Source organism: Varroa destructor, unplaced genomic scaffold, assembly GCF_002443255.2.
Source record: "Varroa destructor unplaced genomic scaffold, Vdes_3.0 BEIS01000004.1, whole genome shotgun sequence".
Classification (NCBI taxonomy): Eukaryota; Metazoa; Arthropoda; class Arachnida; order Mesostigmata; family Varroidae; genus Varroa; species Varroa destructor.
Window position 1 is genome coordinate 41,642,349 of NW_019211457.1, and position 20,580 is coordinate 41,662,928.

General features: G+C 44.8%; 1 protein-coding gene and 1 long non-coding RNA gene across 30 annotated transcripts in view; one reads left to right on the plus strand and one right to left on the minus strand.

Annotated features, from left to right (window-relative positions):
* The window catches only part of LOC111250448 (uncharacterized), a 34,824-nt gene extending 24,061 nt beyond the window's left edge, over positions 1 to 10,763 (plus strand). Inside the window, exon 3 of the long non-coding RNA XR_015327284.1 lies at positions 9,775 to 10,763. This is a non-coding gene — a long non-coding RNA (uncharacterized LOC111250448). The remainder of the gene's footprint in view (positions 1 to 9,774) is intronic.
* The window catches only part of shot (dystonin-like protein short stop), a 240,444-nt gene that overhangs the window by 50,827 nt on the left and 169,037 nt on the right, over positions 1 to 20,580 (minus strand). For 28 of the 29 annotated variants that reach the window (XR_015327269.1, XM_086988303.1, XM_086988306.1 and 25 more), the window contains 6 exons: positions 5,678 to 5,844; positions 4,001 to 4,561; positions 3,497 to 3,754; positions 3,127 to 3,331; positions 1,332 to 2,938; positions 196 to 525 (listed from right to left, as the gene is read on the minus strand). Coding sequence is in view for 28 of the 29 variants with exons in the window: in XM_086988303.1 (XP_086844429.1) it covers positions 196 to 525; positions 1,332 to 2,938; positions 3,127 to 3,331; positions 3,497 to 3,754; positions 4,001 to 4,561; positions 5,678 to 5,844 (3,128 nt within the window). In the remaining variant the exon portion in view is untranslated. Of the gene's footprint in view, positions 1 to 195; positions 526 to 1,331; positions 2,939 to 3,126; positions 3,332 to 3,496; positions 3,755 to 4,000; positions 4,562 to 5,677; positions 5,845 to 18,985; positions 19,919 to 20,580 lie in introns of those variants that run through there. The other variant, XM_086988314.1, reaches the window with a different exon arrangement.

Genomic DNA, 20,580 nt, shown 5'->3' on the forward strand with positions numbered 1-20,580 from the left:
TATATATATATATATATATACACAACCGCGTTCCTAGCTAGCTGAGTAGTTGCTACTAGTGCATCTCTCTGAAACGCATTTATAATGTACGTGATCGATTTGGTGCTAGTAGATACGCTTTGTATTACCACCCCACCCGAACGTACTTGATGAACGTGCATGGGATGTATATTGATGGGCAGAGGAAACGCTTACCTCTCAGCGATCTGATTCAGAGCGTCACTCCAGCGTTTAAGCACCTTCTTAGTGTCTTCATCAAATCTTCGTAGATCGGGGTGAGTGTAGACGTTAGGTCGCGACTTTTCTGTCACCTTCTTCGCTGCGGTAACATTCGTCACCAGCTGGTCAAAAAGTGGCTGTTGTTGCTGCATTTCCAGCTGGATGGCCAGCAGGTCCTCGTGGATCTTTCTGAGCGCTTCTTCATCCTGAGGGAGGTTTTCATAAGAAGCCAGAGAGATTTCCACATTGGACACTGCCTGGGTCGATTCCTTCAAAGAAGTGATCGCCAGTTCTACAGACTTGAGCCTGAAATAACAAAGAATTCTTGTTACAAAGTACAACATGAACCATATGAAAGACTAACTAACATTACGCAATTATACCGCGTAGATAAACGTCGCGCTTCCAATGTCCAAAGTGAATTTTTTTGAACGTATTCCTTCCATGGTCGGGGAGCAGAGCAGCCAACTGGTAATCGAACGTTTAAAATTTTGACTTGTTTTCATAATGGAAAGGTTTACAATGACAGAGCAAACGGCACTCGTGGGACTATTCTACCCAACAACTGATAATGTGCTCATTAGCCGTTGCCATAACCCAGATGTGCTGCTTTGTGTGTCCATGCTGGCCGTCGTGAACACGGGTCACGCTGTTTGGCTTTAGCAGGATCGAATGCCGAGCCACACGAATGGCTACAAGATCTCTTCAAATTCACAGCGCCAGTCTGCTAAGAACTTTAAGAACGGAGACTTTTCTTTACTACGTTGTTCCAGTAACTTAACTTCTCAATCTGTTGCTTTGCCGTTGTGTGAAGGCTAAGACCTGCAAAAACGAATCAACAACTACCCAGGATTTCAATGCCTGTGAGCACGAAGCGTTTCAAACTGTCATTCAGAGTTGTACGTACTCAGGTCCTCTTTCCTGGCAATGTGCATATATATACATTGAAAAAAAAAAAAAATATATATATATATATATATTTTTTTTTTTTTTAGAACGATTTAGTACGAAAATAAAAAGCAGCTCGATCTCTTTCGCTTTTTTGCACTTATGTGCATTCGAGTTTGTTGAGGTGTACTAGGAATTAGAATAAAAATAATGAACAAACATACCTTTCGGCGTAGATCCTGCAGAGGGTCCAGAGTTTGTCCCAAAGAGCAACAATTTTGTCGTGCTTATCTTGCTGTGAGGGAGTCCTCTTAGTCATTTGCTTGAATGCCACCTTCATTTCAGCTATCATAGCCTCATAGCTTCCAAGATCTCTTTCAAAGTCTTTATGATGCGAATGAAGTTCGTCTAAGGCGTCGAGGTCACGAGGAATTGGATCGTTGAGGTGCTGCACGAGCAATCGCTCTTTCTCCCGCAAAATTTGATCGAGATTCGTCGAGGTTTCTGCGAAGCGTCTCGTCGGCGCGTTGGGAGAATTCTCCGCTTCTTCCTCCCTGAGCTGACGTAACAGGTCCTGGTAAAGCTTACTGATGTATTTGATCTCGTCGCGCAGACGCTTCATATCCGGATCGTTCTTATCGCCTTCGGTCAGCAGCTTGTCTGCGTCATCATTAAGCGCACGAATGATGCTCTCCCTCTGTGATGGCTCCATCGCCTTAAACGTTTTCAAATCCCAGCCCTTGACAATGTTAATAGTTGCGAAAATCATGTTGAGACGCAACTTGTGTTGCTTCTTAGTCCACAGCTTGATGAGCAACTCGTATTTCCTCTTGAGGCTCTCTGCAAGATCGATCGCCTCAGGATTGGGCGGTGGAATAGAAAACACTACGCCGGGCACCATACCCTCAGCGCCCTTCTGGTTAATGATTTTCCAGCGAGTACGTTGACTATTATCGTGCAGCCAGCATTGTTCGTTCTTGTAGATCTGCATGTTACCCTGGCTATAATTGCATACTGCATTCATCCGCAATGGGCGCGGCAGCGGTTGGCGACGCTGCTTGAGCGGCAGGGTATCTTTCGAGCGGTCGATGAGCGAATTGACAATGGCCGAATAGCGCGAAATGTCCTCGCGCATATCCTGCATTTGCTTGAGCAGCCGTTCGCCCTCGTCAATTGAGAAGACGGTTCGTGAAAATGTCGTGTTCAGCCTTTCCTCGATGGTCTGCAGCCACTGTTCGCATTCCTTCGCTTCGCGGAAGAATTGCTGGTAATCTTGGCAGTGACGAAGATGTATTTGCAGTGCTTGGATAAGGTCGACCATCCAGCTCCAACTCAGATGCATCGCTGAAAGGGTGTAATCGATTGTCTTGTGAGCGGGATGCCGCTGGCGGATCAGGCTATTGCCCTGCTCGAGAACCGAGTTAAATTGCGATTCGCGACCCTCCATCTGATGGCAAAGCGAGCTCTGATGAGCCTCTAGCTCGACGAGATTTATGTTAGCGGCCGCCCAGTCTCGGTTAATCTCGGTATCCTCACGTTCGCTGAGCCACGTCATCTCCTCGTGGGCGCGGCGGACAAACTCTAGCAGAGTATCGAGGTCAGACATGCGCTTGTTCGACAGCACTACGACGTCCGAGTAACTCCGCTCAAGTTGGGCTAATAAACGGGCATAGAAGTCAAGCTCTTGTCCTTGGAAGTGCTTCTTCCGCGAGACGCAAGTGTCTACGTTCTTCTGAAATTGGTCGATCAACTTCTGCTCGGTCTTATGTTGTGATGCAAGTGCTTGAACGGATGGCAAGTCATTGCCGTAGTCAGCCTCTTCGAGGTACTTCTGCAATACCCAAGAATAGATAGAAATTGGCATAAGAATTTGATTTGGGCCAAAAATATATTGGGGAAATCTGCCAGACAGAACTACTATATACGGGTTTTGGCTCAGTTAAACGTACTAATAATTATTAAAGTTAAAATAATCTATAGTGTCACTGATATTTGTCAAGCGCGTCTCTTAGTGCGTACCATCTTTTCCTTAACCCAGTCGAGACACTGCTGAAGGAATCTGAAGGCATCGTTTGTTTCCAGAAGACGAGACTCCGAGAAGATTTGTCGTTCCTTGACAATTTTCTTTTCCTCAACTTTGTACTGACGATTGTTGAGGGCGTCAATGAGTCGGCGTTCGTATAAGATTCGTACGCTCTCCCACTTCTGTTGCAGATTCTGTACACTGCAAAAAACAGTCACAGAATAGTATGCTTTACATGTTCGTTAAAATTTGCGAAAATAAATAAAACGTTCTCACCAGTACGACAGCCTTACAAGCTATCGGAATAAAAAATAATTTTTATATATGCGCCTAAAAAGTCAAAGTAATTAGTTAAATAATACATACAGCCTGTGCAATTCTCTCGAGCGGTAGTACCGGCCGTCCATAAGGACCTGCACGTCCTTAAAGAGCATTCGAATTGTTTCTTCGATTCGACGAAGATCCCGCTCGAACACTTCACAGGTGCGCTTGGCGTCTTCGGGTCTGAGTCTGGACAGGTCCTTTTCGACCTCCCGGATTCGGTTCTCAATGTCGTCAAGCTTCCCGTCGGTCGTGTGAACCTCTCGCTGGACCTTCTCCGCGAGCCGCTCTAGTTTTTCAAGCCTGTAAAAGCGATACATAGATTGCCGGCAACATAAATATGATTTCATATTGAGTTAACACTTACTGTTTACACTATAGACAGTTTACCTCAAGGTAACAAAAAAGAGTTCTCGATCTTTTATTTGAAACTCCAAACAAATGCGACACGAAAATATCAAATGCGTGTCGAACATTCAGGGATTCCAATTTTCTTTTCATTGACCCTTGGAAAGAAGGTTTCTATAGGTGGTCACTGAAAATACGTACCTGGCGGTTTCGTCTTGCAAGGCACGATCACGGTCCTCGTGTGCGTGGAGCATTTTCTTCCACTGCGTGTCAAGAAAGTCGAAGCGCAACTGATCATCCATCTGCACTCGGTTCTCACGCATCATTTTCTGCATGTCCCGCCAAAGGGACTGCAGGCGCTGTTTCTCGCTGAGTCGGGGTGGCATCTCGATCGTACGGAATGCCGCGTTGTCCTGATACAGCTGTTTGATTTCTTCGACGCGATCGGGAAAGCTTCGCGACTGTAGGCGAGCGATGTTTTGTTTGAGCCATAGCAACAACGATGAGGACAGATCACGATACTCGTCAATAATTCGCTGCTTCTCATCCTCAAATGGATTACGTGTAGCCGGTTCGGGGAATACGCTGTACAGGGACGATAAGTAAGTGATGATTGATTTCTCATCGGGGTGCGCAGTATCCACGTCTTCGGGGTCAAGTAGGCGGGTGACAGCTAGCTCCCGTTCAGCCACATTGAACACGTTCTCCAGGTTTTCGCGAACCGTGTGGCGGGACAAAGAGTGCCAGTCGATGAGGTCAGGTCTACAACAGCACAATGTCGTAGAGACGCGAGATTAGATATACTTGGTGCTGCATGTCACCTCAGCTGCGTGAACAGCCATTTGTGTGGCCTTGCACGTGAATATACGTGACTACTACTACTACTGAGAATATACTGTGTGTAGTTGCCCTATTTCGTCTGGTGATTCTACGCGGTGCATTAAATTGGATTCGATGAAATCAGTCTAGCCTATGGGGAACGATAGCATGTCTTGTGCATGGACTAGTATTACATTAGTAGTAAAAATTGTATAAATAAAAGAGACATTCTTAATAATTTACGAAAAATAACTGGTACACAAAAAACTAACACAGCTACCTCGGTATATTCACCTAAATTGGTTCTGAGTAACTGCTGAATCCTAAATTTGTTTCTCTTCCACCGACCGGCTCGGTATCCGGTGCAAATATAAATAGAAATAAGGATATACAAATGGGTAATATAGAAAAACTAATAGGATCATCATTGTTTGAGGATGTTTCATAGGATGTTTGTCCTATCTCAGCGAAACACCACTAGTCAGTAAAATGTTGTTTAGGCGAACCAGCCATGCCTGTGGCTATCTGCAAGAATTCTGATTCTGTTACGGCATCCCCGCATGTAGCCGTTTATCGTGCTTCGAATCACGTGCCCGATGACACCAAATACGAAACGTTAACTTGAGCCTAAACCAAGGACGACTACAGCTCGTGACCTGGGCCGTTCGTCCGATGCAGTACGGGCTTCGACAAAAGCTTCGAAAAGCAAATGTGGTAGATTCTACGACGAACTGGCACTAACGAGCGCCGCCATCAATTCAATTTTTCTTCTGAACACTGCCTCCCAACGGAAATTCAAAACAAATCCTACCCATTCAAGGGCATAACCGTAATAGCTGGTAATTTCACTCATTGTTGATATGTCGTGTTTGGCGAGGGGAAGCAACCGAACGGGGACAGATCATACGGTAACAGATTCTGTTGATGGGTCAGCTTATATTTGAACACAGAAATAATAATAGTTTTAATTAGTACAGTGAACAATCAATTTTAATATGGCGATAAGAACGCACATAAATTCCCGAAACATTAAGTTAGATAATAGCAAACAATATTAACCGGTTACGGTGGATAATGGCGTTGAAAGCGAGACCGTCCCTCCAGGAGGACGTGAAGTCGCGAACTTTAACGCCCGGATAACCTTGCGTTGTCCGCTGAGCCCATCGAAGAAGGGCTTCGCGACTTGTCAGCACCTCGTTATTCTGGTTGAAGGTGATATCTGAAATCTGAAAGTGGGAAAAAGATACGCTTTGCGGTTAGAAAAAGAAAACCTAAAATGATCCTGTTGTAAGAGATAAAATTTATGCAGCATCGAATTCCGTGTATTCAACTGCCCTACGAACAACTCAATTACTAGCGGCTTGTCAGGTAACTCAATGCGCATATTCCGTTTGGAAACCAAATTTCGATTACGGCAGAAAAAAGATTAATAAACTCCCTTTGGTAACGAACTTTCAGACCTGTCAGCGGCGATACAAATAAACATGTATCTAGATGGGTAAATAGAATCTAACTCATAACAGGATATCAATATAACCCCGCCAGTGTCATCGGTCGTAGGTTTATTTAAAACTGTAATTACCCGAATTACTTAGATTTAATAAAGGTTAGCTACTCAACCGATGCACAAGCAATATTATAAATTGAAGTCACTTAAAATATGCTTCAATGATCCACTGAAAACAATAAAAAAAAGCTCTCGCTCGGGGTCCCATCATACGAATTTAGGAAAGGAAATCGTTACTTTTATAGTCAATGCATACATTATGTCATTAGCTGTGGTATCCACAGTTGTCGTCAAATCTTTTCCTTCCTCCTTTGCCTCTTTTAAATGCATCCAGTGAAGATTAAAGCTAGTGAAGAATCTCTGCGAACGATTCGTAATACATAACACAAAGAATGCATGCATTTACCTCAACCTTCAAGGCCGTCTGGTGGCGCCCTCTTAGCCGATAGGCTTAGCAGGACATAGTTATTAGGCAAACTTGTATCAATATGCCTATTCGTTTCCGATAGTTCATCGGTGAGGAACATTGAACAACTGAGATTTGAAAGCGAAGGTTAGGCACAATAGAGCTTAAATGATATCACCTGTCAAAGTTCCTTTACTTTTGTAAGCTAAACCATAGCCATCACGATAGAAAAAGGGAGTCTCATCTAGAAACAACGACGACGATTAATTATAATGGGCACCACACTTGTGGCAGTTCTCAACAGCGGAAGCGGACTAAGGCAACGCCTGTATTCATCCTCTCTAAGTGGAGTTCTCCATCTGAGCAATTATTTAACTAGTAGTATTATTAATATTTCGTTAATGTTAGCAGTTACCTTCTAGTCAATAGCAATTACTGCAGTAACGACAGGATCAAAAGAATCATAACAACCAAGGGAGGATCTATTACATACTGCGTACGCCTCGCCTTCCGCCAGTGACGTGCCACCGCTTTCATAAACCAGCGCCCAGTCACTTTTGAACGAAACCACAAACACTTGACTGGATAGAAACGACAAATATGAATGTGGGTGCAGTGTCTATATTGTCATGTCTAGAATGAAATGGCTAAATTTCCACTTAGGCTTTTACGAAAAGGCTCTCTGTGCCAAGTAGGACCACACATTGTCTACTGAGAGCGGTTTTCGCCGCCGCTGTTGGAGACGACGCTGCACCGACTAGATATTTATTCGTCTCTGATTGAATATATATGCGTAATAAATGAGCTAAGGTGAAAAGGCGCTACCCCGTGTTCGTTTAGAGGATGAGACCGGTCGTCTGTAACGCTGAGTAGCGGAAGGATGGCCCTCGTTGACAATAACAACGGTAGCGTCATCAGTAATAGCGGTGTAAAGGCATCGGTTAGGCACCACCTACCCTAGAGACATTTATCGTAAAGGGGCTTTTCCTCTAAATGATTAGTTCAGTTATTCTTGAGGACTGGCCGTGCGGGCGATAAAACCTGTATGTGTGCATATCGTTTGTTGGGGTCTGTGAACAATGACGGGAACCCAGTTAACGCTACGACTGCTAATTCGATGTGGCATCAGCGTGTGTAACGATTCCCTTGATTTGCTATTAGTGTACTATAAATATCAATCTGTTCTATATAATCGAACATAAACGTGACCCTATTGTTTAGTGTGTATGAAATTAATACACATATAGCATAAAATGACAACAAAAATTGACAAATGCGCATAAGTATAGTGCTATTGGCTAGTGGTACCAATTATTATTTACGAAAGCAGTTCCGGTTATCAGGCAGACAGACAGAAAGTAGAGAGACCAACACAAGCTGTCCAGTCCACGATATGGCTCTAAAGGGAGCAAGGCGCAAAATTTGCAAACATATCTGTGCATAGAAAAGGCACCCCAAACACCCAAACACTGTCTGGGAAAATGAGACAACTATGCTGGGGCTAATGAAGATTCTTAGCGAAAAAAGCCACCCAATGAGTACAGCGGTAGCCGCTACTTGAATGACTCTTACGTGGGCCCTTTCGTCGTCCCTCCAAATATCACCTGCTATGGGTGTTGAACAAGAATTTGATCACACTGCAAGGTATTAGTTAAACCCTTAAGAACGCTGATCCGTCCAATGTGCTTCTACAATGGCACGACGGCCACCTTCCTCTACGGATATGGCATAAATTATACCGCTATACTGTAGCCTTTCCGTCGGTCACACATCAAAACCCTTTTCGTCATTTTCTGTCTGACCACTTGAAGTCGCTTATTACTTTGGTACAACCATATTGAGCTGAACCGAGTTACCATCGATTTGATTCTACGACACAACAATACCCTTGGTGATGGCATTCTATTCCGCTACCCTATAAATCTCATAGTACCTTATAATACTTCAGAACGATATAAAGTCGCAGGGAAATACTAGTCTCCTATGTCGACATATTTTGTCTTCACCAGAATTGTTTAGCTTTGCATATCGTTTGCCGTCCCATTTGAACGAGGGTAGAATATATCCAATAAGTTGAAATGACTACGTATAAATCTGTCGCTCCGGTAATGGCTGCTCAAGCAGATCAGCTTCGTCATCGACAGCGTTCAACAGTGTATTATTATTCGTCTATTTAACGATTGTCACTTCCGACCGTTCAAAAAGCGATCGGATCTGATGCCTATTAGCTGCGATCATCACAATAGTTATCAGGATCATCATGGACAGCAGCGCCAGCCCAGCGTGTGTCTCTAGCGTACCGTTTCCCAGTCGCGTGCACCACCGTAACTAAGCCTAAATAAAAAGTCAGTTTCTCCTGTAAACGGACTATCGACATAGGTCGACGCAATGGTTGAACAGATGAGCTCTATACGGGCCCGTCTATTGTACATGTGCCGCTTCTGGCGCGATGCAGATGTACGTTGTTGTCCCTAAGCAACGCACGCTGAGCACGTAACCGTCGTTGCACCGGGCCTACTTTTATAATAATGCCATTCAACCTGTGCAACAGCTGATGCTATTGATGGTGCCGTTGACACTGACCGACCGACCGCGTCAGCATGATCCTGCGGCGACCAGTTTGTACGTCGTCGTCGACGACGAATAGACGCCGAACGAACGCTGCCTTTCAAACAGCCAAACGAAGAGTTCAGCGAAACTGGAAGTCGTACAGACAAACGTGTCCTAGACAGGGAACGGTCGTGGTAAGAGCGGCACACGCGGACGGTCCGTCGGAGCGTTCGTTGTAGCGCGCTTTTAGCAGACAGGTGCAGCGCAAGGCTAACTTTCAATTGAACACAGTCGAACAAATACAATCGAACGGCTGATGATGATCCACTCGCGGACCGAGCGACTCGCACATCAACCGCATACTGCTGGTATAGGTAAGATAAGTTTGAGGCGATATGAGAATACTACCCCTGCTGTAAACGTTGTGCGGACGACGGAACAATCACAAATAGATGGACATACAGGCTGCATACAGAACGCGTATCCTATTGCGAACGCATATAAGCACATTCATCCCGAAGGGTGATCGTTATTATTATCATATAATTATTACATACCATATTGGCACAGTTGTTGGCTTGATCGTTACGAACACGGTAGTACTTGTTACTCGTTATGGCTTTTGCCGAACGACGGGCTGACAAACACGCATGTTCTTCTAATGCTCTCTTCTTTTTTACCTTCTCTATTAAGTCTGATAGGGCTCAAGTAATGGGACAGATTTCCCGCTTATTCTTTGTCTTCGAACTCATCAAGGGAGCTCCTTGTTCGTTGGCATCGTTCGTCTCTTGTCTTCCTGTCTCCTTTGGAGCGACGTTTCGAAAAGAGAAGCTGCTGACGCATACCACCAGCGACACTCGCACAAATCGATCAGCAACAAACAAATCCGATGGACAACCATATTTGGAATAGCAAAAGGCAAGGACTCATCAGTCTGTCTGTTATCGTACATGGCAAGTGTTGCCTGCCTACTTACCTGTTCGTCGCTCCACGGTAACTACTGCAGCGTCGTGTTTTTACCTCTGCCATGTCCTGGCTGACTAGCCTGATAATATCATATCGAGCATCATCCGTATCGTATTATGTGTGATATGTAGCTAGATAGTAACAACGATATAGTTCTAAGCAGGCCATCGGGTATTACGCGCAAAGTGGGTACCATTTATTTTGCAGATAACGCACGATGTATGTAATTGCAAGAGAGAACGAACGATGCAAAGATTCGTTTTTGGCCTGGCTATATGCGTGTCTAACTTGTTCAGGCCAGTAACCAGAGACTTATCCAAAATTAACACTACATCGTTGACTTATACGCCCGGAGAGCCTTCTATATGATCCTAATTTAAGATGTCCAGAATCAATTCAGTATTGAAATGAAGCGGTATAAAATGAGTACTTAGACATCTGTATTTTCCCTTTGTAAGCCTATAGCGAATGAGTCAAACCATATCGCTAATTAATCATCCTAATATATCTTCGCGTCTCCCCGCTGTCCCTGAGTAGAAGTGTCAAGCACCCCGCAAGACGCGCTACCATCCATAAACGGGCCTCGAAAGCGTCATAATCTGCCATTACCAACGTGAGCAAAATCTCGTCGGCATCGCCTCTACCGTTTTCGATCTTCCTTTTAATAAACTGTCTGATCGGACGCCACTGCAAAGCAGTAATGAACCAACCACTAGCTTGCATTCGTAAGGATTACATTTTCTGACCAAGCTAAATTAAATGCTTGATTTTTAGAAAATGTATGGCTAGTTAGTTCTGGTTTCATCCAGGCTATTGAAGTCGGATCGATGAAAGATAGTCTGGACAACGTGCATTGCTGCCGCCTGTGTTGCTTTTGCCCCTATTTCGGTTGCGAACAATGAGGGCATTGTGCGTGCCTTCTGCCCAGTGTCAGGGATGGTAGAAGGGCCAGCGGCTGTCACAATGGAGTTCGTTTGAGTCCAGCTTCTGTTTATCTGACCATCGTGTAACTATAACGTCGCCTACAGTAGCTAAGCGGGAAAAGAAATACAACTTAGCAGTCGTTCAGCAGCGCGTTACTTGATTATACCAACTTACTTTTACAATGGTGAACGATGCCAGACCAGACGAGACAAACATGCAGAATATTATCGGTTAGATGGATATATTGTACAGACGCTCATGAATACCTACGGATATATTAAAAACATCAAAGGGTTCTAATCTGCTCGAGTACTTCACCGAGCGTTGATTACATTTGTACTCATAATTCATACAGAATGGCACTTTTGTTAGTCGACATGATTTGCTAGACATACATGTATCATCAACAGGACACATGCATGAAATTAACTACCCTGTCAACCTATCTGCTTATAAATAGTAGATATATAAGTAAAACAAATGCGACTAGAACTGGCCGTAGTCCTTCAGAGTTACAAAGCTGTAATGCTACGGAAGTTCGTCATACTTGTTCCCACCAGGTATAACTTTTAAACTACTGGGTTGCAGGAAATCGTAGGTTAGGTGCTGTCGTAAATGAGTCTCACATTATTAGCCAAAGTATTATACATATATATATGCTTTGAGACTGTGAGAGCACAAGGCCGTAGGTAAGTAAGGCCGCTTTCGCTCTACAGGCCAGCAATGAAAGAGTCATAAAATATGAAAGCACCACTTAAATGAAGTTGTCCGTTTCTTTTTGCTTATATAGTAAATATCAGTAAAGGACATTAATAACTGGCCCTATACTGTTATGCCAATTCCTCTATAGCAAATAACTTCTACATCGCCACGCATAAAAATTCTCACAGCACCCTAATGATAATTAATGAGATATTGAAATGACATGAGTCAGAATATGCGTATATATATACAACTCTTCATATCATGTAAACCTATTTGCTCTTTAGCGATGTGTTTTGACAGCTCCTTTTAAATTGGTCCACTTCCAGGATCTCTGATTATCATTAGGGGGCTATCTGTTAACGAATGAAACGACTGATCCAATGACACCAGGGACGATTTGTTGAGATCACTCCAAAAGCTCTGACGCATCACTCATTGAACAAAGGTCCCAAACCGATGTATTTGGGAACGGTCGATCCGTTCCAGTCAAAAGTAAGCTCATGTCAGTCAATCAGCCGCCATCTTTCTGGCTGTGCCTATCGTTTGCATCAGCAACAATAACGTTGACTGGCATATTCCTGAATCTTGTAGCTGAGTTCCGGTTTCGGTTATGTCGCTGTTGACTCAGATGACAGTCTTTTGTCTGCCAAGTTAGGTCGCGTACTGGGCTGTTTGTACCGTTTGTAGGAACCCGTTGCTAGACGCTGGCAAGGGGATCGAACGTGGCGTCGGTTTTCAATATTTCATCGACGTATGCCGAACTCTGCCTTTCTTGCTTAGCTTCCGAACTTTGCTTTGTCCGACTCTAGCTATCTGCGACCTAGCTTCTTACTATTTATCAGGTACTATTTATCTGATAAGGGTGCGCCAGTAGCTTAAAAGTCAAATTGCTATCGTCCTGGTGTGTCTCTCGATAAAAAGGACGTTTAAATTGGCAGGTGGGCCGGACCGCCTGATCAGCCGATTCCGTCGGGGCGATCTCGGCTGAGCTGTGTCGGCGCAGATCGACCACTGACACAGCTCCAGAATATAATCTGGTACCGTAAAATCAGCACCGACAGGTTTATGCAGGTTTAGCCCTAGGCAGAACGATCAAACGGCTGAAGCAAGCATCAACAGAAACAGTAGAGGCACCAAACCCAACTAGAACTGTGACGAGATTGAGTCTATAGATAGTAAACGGGACGGATATGTCAATGGCCATCAAAATGCTGGCTGGCGGATTGAGGTAAAGGTGATTCTGAGCTGCCAGCGACTATACTGCAATGCGAAGTCTAGAAATGACTCTAGCTAATGTCTCGACTACATGCGTGCTCACGGCTCGAATAGAAGGACTAGACGGGCTAATGCTGCCATAAAAGCAAGAGGCGACTAAAAAAGATGAATAGCTGCACGCCGATATTTAGCACGCTCATAAAGCATACGGTAGTTAGGGAAGGGGGGCCCGATTTGGTGTTCGGTCCCGTGGCCAGTTACAGTGGTTCCGTTCTGCTCGTCTGCCACAGCAAACTGGAAATAGGCAATAGGAAGTTCCTATTGGGATATACTGAGTTTGGTTAACTATGTGTCCCATCACTTACGGGCTCAGTGTTCATTCATTTATTTACCGATTGCTACCGTTAACGATGAGCTCTCCTGATTCGGATTAAAATTAGTTAACCTTTGTAACGTTTCAGAACAATATAGGAAAGGTACGTTTTCTATGCCCACATGAGCGAAGCTCTGCCAGATAGTGACTTCCTGACTGATAGATCAATCAAGCGTGTCAATCGTTTGCAACAAAAGCTTAAAGCGGTAACTAAAAATTTCGCTTGATGTAAATCGTCTGTTTGCCACTCAAATAGTTGTAGCTTTCGTTCGTGGCCTCCGAACCTGTTTCGGCACCAAAAAGAGTTCCTTCCGCACCTTCATGCGCACGTGAGCCTACACACATGATGCTGCCATTAGTCAACGGCAATGGCGATGCTTTGAAAGTGCTAGAATAAATCGTACCTACGCGTACGTTGCTTAGAATCTAGATAACGATACGACCAAATATAATCGAGATTTTCAAATATGCCCATCTGTTATGAGTTAACTGCAACTTTTCAGCTCTAATATTCTTCAGGTATGATCTGCTAACAGCATTGTTCATCTGTAGATACCTATACGTTCAGTGTAGAGAGCACATCGTGTGGGATTGGTAGTATGGCAATTGACTACTATAACCGAGCCCCTCTTCCACAAAATAGGAAGAAGAGGACGAATCACATGGTCCTACCGTTGCATACAACAGAAAATTCTAGTGTTTGTTTTATTATTAAAGTGCCGTTCGTCGTTGGCCGTCATCAGAATAGTACACATACAGAGACACAACGATGCGTTTAGTTGGCCTTGCGGCGAGACGAAGTGGGCGTTCCTCCACCTATCGCCAAAAATAAATTTGGCCACGTTTTTCTAGACTCTGGTTACATCTATTCGACGAGTACGTTGCAGCCCCTATAATTAATTCTACTCAAATCCGTGACATGATACAGTTTTTAGATCTGGTAGCCTGGTATAAGCGAACCCATATTTCGTAAATTCAATCGATTGCAAAACCAATAGCCAAGAGCCATTGGAGAAGCCATTATCAACATATGCGTCCGTATGTGAATTTAAGCCATGTTCCCTATCGAAACATCAACAACGAGCGAATAGCGCCCAGTTAGAACCAAAGAAACATTGTCACCTAATATACAACACGTTGATTATAAGCCACGTTACGGCTCTCCGTCAGCCCGACAAAATATGGCAAAAAACAATGGGGAAAAGGAAAGCTCGTCTATATTTGTCTATGCGTCCGTACCAGACTTATACTGCCGACCCATCAGCGCGGACATGTCGAATGTGACGTTCAAGCGGACTATAATACTCGATAAGGAATGGCCTCAAACCGACGGCCAATAGCCACATGCTTCGTCCTTCATGGCAGTTGTTTAGTTCAGACAAATTTAATTATTATTATTAACAAATCAAAATACATACGAAACAAACCCCAAATGTGGCCAAAAGAAATTTCTCGTTCGGTGGCCTTTGAGTTCGAGGCCTCAAGGTGCCTTCGAGTGACACTACAGCCTTTTCTGCAGAGATCATAATATTTAACGGAAAGAAACCAGCAGACGATTTGGTCACCTTAATAATTCCGTAATAACAGAAATATTAGGCGAAATTTTATAGGTACGGCTTTCTCATCACTCGACCCATTTACATTTACAGCTGGGCTGCCATCGACGCTCGCTTCGTCATTCATTCAACATTTTCCTTTGAACGTCTTTCTATGGCTGGTTAGGTCTGGCTAACAACGGATCGATTCGGAATTCTATTCAATCGTCATGTAGCGGCCATGCGTCGAACGGGCGGCGATGTGTAATTCATTGTGGACCTGCGTTTTACCGGTTACCATAAGATCGTCTTCCTCTGATGACATCTGAACGTCAACAACAGGAGCAGTAATAGCAGTGGATGGACGTCAACAAAAGGATTACGCTTTAGTAGTAGCAAAGCAGTAAATTACGCTATTGCATACTGTTTCTTCTTCTATATAGGAGGTATTAAGGGTAGCGTCATGCTGTCATCCGTACAGACACCACCTTGCATATAGGAAAACACCGCTTGAATAAGGGATCGGTGTTTGATTTAAGGTAGCCCCACTGTAATGACAGCTTAGCTTCTAGTGTCTGTATGCGACGGTCTCGATGGCAGCCCATAAAGTCTGCCATACCTTTAAGGCTTTCTTCATTCTGATACGCCTACACAGCTGACATGGTTTAAAATACTATACATCATCGGCATGATTGCAAAGGTCGGCTTAGTCAGACTGCCAGTCAAAAATCATTGTTTAAATGGCCTACAAAACTGTGACAGCAAGATCGTTACTACATCAGATGGTGCTGGTAAGGGCGGCAACGGCTATAACGTGAGCGGTGGCCTGCCGATCCGTGTTTACCTACGTATTGTGCTCTAGCATTACGTGATGCAGTCGTCGTCCCCCTGCCAGCTGTTGTCGCGGTTCACGTCGATGCGTGCCAGTAGCGTCACTTGTAGGAACTGAACGGTTGGGTGAAATGCGGGAGCGACCTATTGGGGACTATTAGGTGCTATGCGCGTTGATGATGGACAGAGGCTTCATATGTATAATGATATGTGAATGCAACAGGCCGAAACAACGATAACCAAGTCACCGGTGGAAATGTATGGCAGAAGTCGCCATGATTATATCGACAGGCCCGGGGACCGCGGCAATAAACACAACGAGGTTAACAATAGTAGTAACAATGAGTCTTTTGTCTAAACAGTAGGCGACGACCCAACATTGAGGCAGACGCTGTGCGTTTAATAAGCAGACAAAGAAATTGTGCTGGCATATTTATGTTCACATGTAACAACAGAAATATAGGCCAGCGTTTAAATAGTTCCTGTCTAAACAAATGAGAGCTAGATATAAACATCATCGCATGTCAAGTAACCCTGAAGTTCTAGCAGAGCTAACTAAGAGAAAAGATTCCACGGAAGAAGATTTGCTCGATTACAATAGAGACCTTCCTGAAGCATCCGGAACAAGTCTTCTACTATATACATGAAAGTTATAAAAAAAAAAAAAACAATTTTGTATAATTTTCATGTAAACCACACTACTCGTAGTGGAGTTCGATCTAGGTAAAATAGAGTTTCGCTAAGGCCACCGTTTTATAGGTCATTTCATATAATAATACGTCAAGAACCATCAGTTACTCCAAAAATGAATACGTGCTTGGTGGAAAAGCCTTCCTGTAGCCAATGTTTAAATCAGGCCAAAGAGCTTCAACGCTCTAACCGTAGACAATTTTGAAACACCTGTATTTTAAGCTAGTGACTGAGAGAGACCATTCAAACGCCTGAATACAGCAGAATGTCACAGGTCGGAAAAGGCACTAACCTAAATTGAGTATGGTTTCAGCTAGTGAAACTGTTACTTCAATTGGTTTAAAATAAATGTATTTAATGATTGCCTTCAAATACGGCAGCTGTCTACGCCCGTGAATCGTGTTCTGGGTTATATCGGCAATTTCCATTGTCGTTACCAGCAATGTACCGTCAAACAAATCCCAGCTACGTATAGCATCGTTTTTGTTACCGCTCCTACAATAGGGGAACTTCTCCATTCAATATCATATGCGATTAACTGTACTGATATGGTAACTCATTAACAGGTCTCCACGCGGCCAGATACATAGATGTCTTTAGCATTGACTACATGCCATATTTTTCTACAGTTTATTGTCCCGGGGAACGTACGTGTGGGATTGATTGAACCAGCCAAAAGATAGATGAGTACCGTCGCGACCGCAGCCTCCACCGCCGCGCAGGCCGCATCGAGGAACCCACTCAGCTCACCTACGTACAAAGCTTCGTTCACGCACAGAGCTTTTACGGCTATATCCATCTGTATATCGATCTATCTGAACGCTTGAGTATTTTCTTCCTCACCTTGTACAAACATACGTAATTTTCCAGCTGTTGTTTCTGCTTGGAAATGTTTAAATGCATGGCGTTGGCACTACAGTGCTGAAGTATTTACTCATCATAGTCTGTCGATTCCCGTTGGTGCACCGATGAACTGATTGCCCCAGTGATACCCGACCGAATGACGGTGTCCCGCTATAAGGACGCAGGTGGAGCGATGCGAGATAACTGCGAAACCGGTTCGAGACGTAAGCATTCAACGGCTAAAAATATGTCGAACAAAGTAGCGAATCTCGCCAAAAAAAGACTACCAGCATTTTCTTAGTTGCTGGTTCTGTCATCGTCGTTGAAAGAATGATGGTAGAATTACGATAATGAGATTTGAACATTTATAAGAACAGGCGACTAGTCATCTCGTCACGCTAAGCGACACTGCACTGATCTCAAAGATAGAACAACCTAGGTAACCAGCGCTCTCATTCGACAAGCTTCTAACAACTGGCGAAAAATCAACGAGCAGGGTGAGTTCCGCCCTTATCAGTTGGTCATTGTTGCTTCCTCGGCGAAAACTTTGCTTTTTGAATTAGTGCGCGTTTCAGGCAAGACAACGGCACTGATTTCTGCGAGGTCATCATTATAATTGCTATTATGTAAAATGACCATCAGTGATGACAGTTCAGTAACAGCCGAACCTAGCCACCCGACAGTGGCTGATTCTGGTCGTCATGTGTACGCGACGTATTTTCTGAGAATTTCTCTTCTATTATACGGTCGAACTATTATCGTATTAGCGGTTGTAATGGCTTCGCCTACGCCTGACTGCTGTTCAATGTTTGATATTTTATGGCTTCTTTTTTTAACGGCTCTATTTTTTTCTTCTTTTCGATCCTGTCTTGCTTAAACGTCTCGGCCGTTCCGCGCCCCAACCGCGTCCATGAAGTTTTGGTGCCTTACACATGAGTGTATGTATGCATATGTTTCTGATCTGCGTACCGCTGTCATACACGAAATACATATAACACAGAATACACAGATAGCAACAAGGTACGCAGAGTTCCGTCGCAAGAAGCCTAAAGCGAGGATCGATTTAATGCGTAAACCCCTGATGTTACCGCTGCTCTTTCGGAGTAACTAGCTTTTCCACCATGTGGCTTGCAGAACTATTATGGCTATTCGTGAACTCGTCTTCTCTCTGCTCAGCAACAGCGGCCGTTCTTACTGTCAAAATAGGTCGCTGCACTCATATATTCCCAAGGTGAAGAAAGTGACGCCGCTCACAAATCGAGGCACCGTATCGTTCATAATTACGTCCGGCGCCTTTCGCGTCAATGGAATAGCACTACGAAGCTTTTGTCCACTAAATTAAAGGAGAATGTTTCGAACAGGTGCATCAACTGCTCGTTGCGCTGATCACTTACCTCACGTTAGAGACAAGGAAGAATATAAACGCACGATATCAATATACAGCCAGCCAGATCGTACGGTAACGCAACAGAATGCTGCGATTAACGTTGCCCCTGAGCCACTAACATCATTCACTCTACCTATCAGATCTAGAGCTGTATTTGCCTTAACTTTGGGTTCTAGAGGTTTGCGGTTAATTCTAGATCTAGTTAAGTGCAGCATGAGTTTGCGTAGAGGACGCGTAAGAACTTGTAGGATAGGTAGGAAAAATCTATTATCCACCTTATAATCAAGTTTTCTTCTCGATACGTATAATTTACGAAAATCGAAATCTTAAATTATGGCTAGAGATTTTTTATTCGGATTCTGAAAGCTTTGACTACTGTTACATCATAATAGGTGCTATCTATTTAACAACGCTCTAGATCAGCCTCTTACTAACCCTCTGCCTTTTGAGGTCGGCATCCGAAGAGCGGATTGCGCGGAGTTCGGAGCGATGCTCGGCAACGGCAGTAGCCGTGGTTTGCTCTTCACCGGCGGTTACGGTCGTTGTTTTACGGACAACCCGCGACGTGTGAACTGTTTTGATACCCGAGCGCATTTGCTGAGTACGAAATGTCTCACGAGACTCCTGCGAAGCGGAGGCCATCTGCTGGCGCGGCTCGTCGCGGACAACGAGCTGACGCAAGTTCGACGACGAAGGCCGTTCCTCCTCTTCGTCATCGCCTTCGCGACGGCCTTTGACGTAGAGGCGAGAGCCTCCCTTCACGAAGGAGTACATTGCAGTCCACCTTTGGGTACTTCTACCAGTGCCACTTGAGTTCCGCCTGGTTTGCTTTTAGGGTGCACACCCACACACACTTCGAACAGTAGAGTGCGTGAAAGATTCAGCTTCAATGCAGAGTTACCCCCCCCCCCACAGGTATGTTCGAGCGTATGTGGTAAACGAAGTATCCAAAAATTCTGCCTTACACTGGCGACACACACTTCTTATCCGTTATTTTGTCTTACTGTTGCAGTCTGACCACTATCGCTGCTATGCGTTAAGGGACGAACCGAAGAAATGACGGATCTCTCCGACTTATAGTTCCGTTTCCGGCAGCAGTGCACTTAGATCACTGTTCGCGATCAACCTTATCCTGTTGTTTTTCGCTCCTTTGACTGGTGCACTTCTTGCCGTCGCTAAATTCGTTACCGCGAAGACTGTCCCGCACATAACAAATAACAAAAAACTGATCATGCGTGGTGAAGTAGTGACAGCATTAACATAATTGTTCGAGAGGCGACAAAAATACACTGAACGGGGACGGGGGACAGGCTACCGGTCCCGTCCAATGAGTTGTATGTACAAGCGGCGCTCGTTGTATCAGCGCACTAGATGCGCGCGCCTGAATCAGTTTGGTAAAAGCGACGTTGGCGTTGAGAGAGGGTCCGGCACGATCGGAGTAAGGGCTATGCTCCGACATCCACCAGCCGTCAGCAACAGTGACCAGCGTCGGCATGTGCCGGTATCGGACCCGTGCAGTGGTACCGTGCTGCTGGTTACGCTTCTGCTAGTGTAACAGCAGCAGCAGAAGGAGCCATTGGGGCACATGCCCAAAACATGCAAAGCAGTGCTCAACGCACCACAAGTCGATACGTGGTGTAACATTTACCTATGCCGCTTACAGTCGACTGTCGGTACTAGTGGTTTTGTGGCAATGATAGTTGGCGGTTTTGCCGCCGCTGCCGCTTCTTCTGACTTTACCATTGCGTTTACCATTTTGCCATCTCAGCTGCTGGTGGGATTGCCGTCGAAGCGCAAGCCGGCAGGGAGGCCATGCAGCCGCCGCCGTTGAAGCGCTGTCTAGTCCGTCCCCTCCCGCCTCCGCTCTGTCGTCTGTATAGTGGGACGCGATGCACTCCAAATTTGGTGCCGGCACAACCGAATTGGACAGCACCGTCAGCAATGCTGACGGCGGCCCCAAGGGCCGCAGTGGCAGTTGTGGCATCAACCGTGAATCTGTAAATTAGCGGTAGATTCGCGCAGACGCGCGG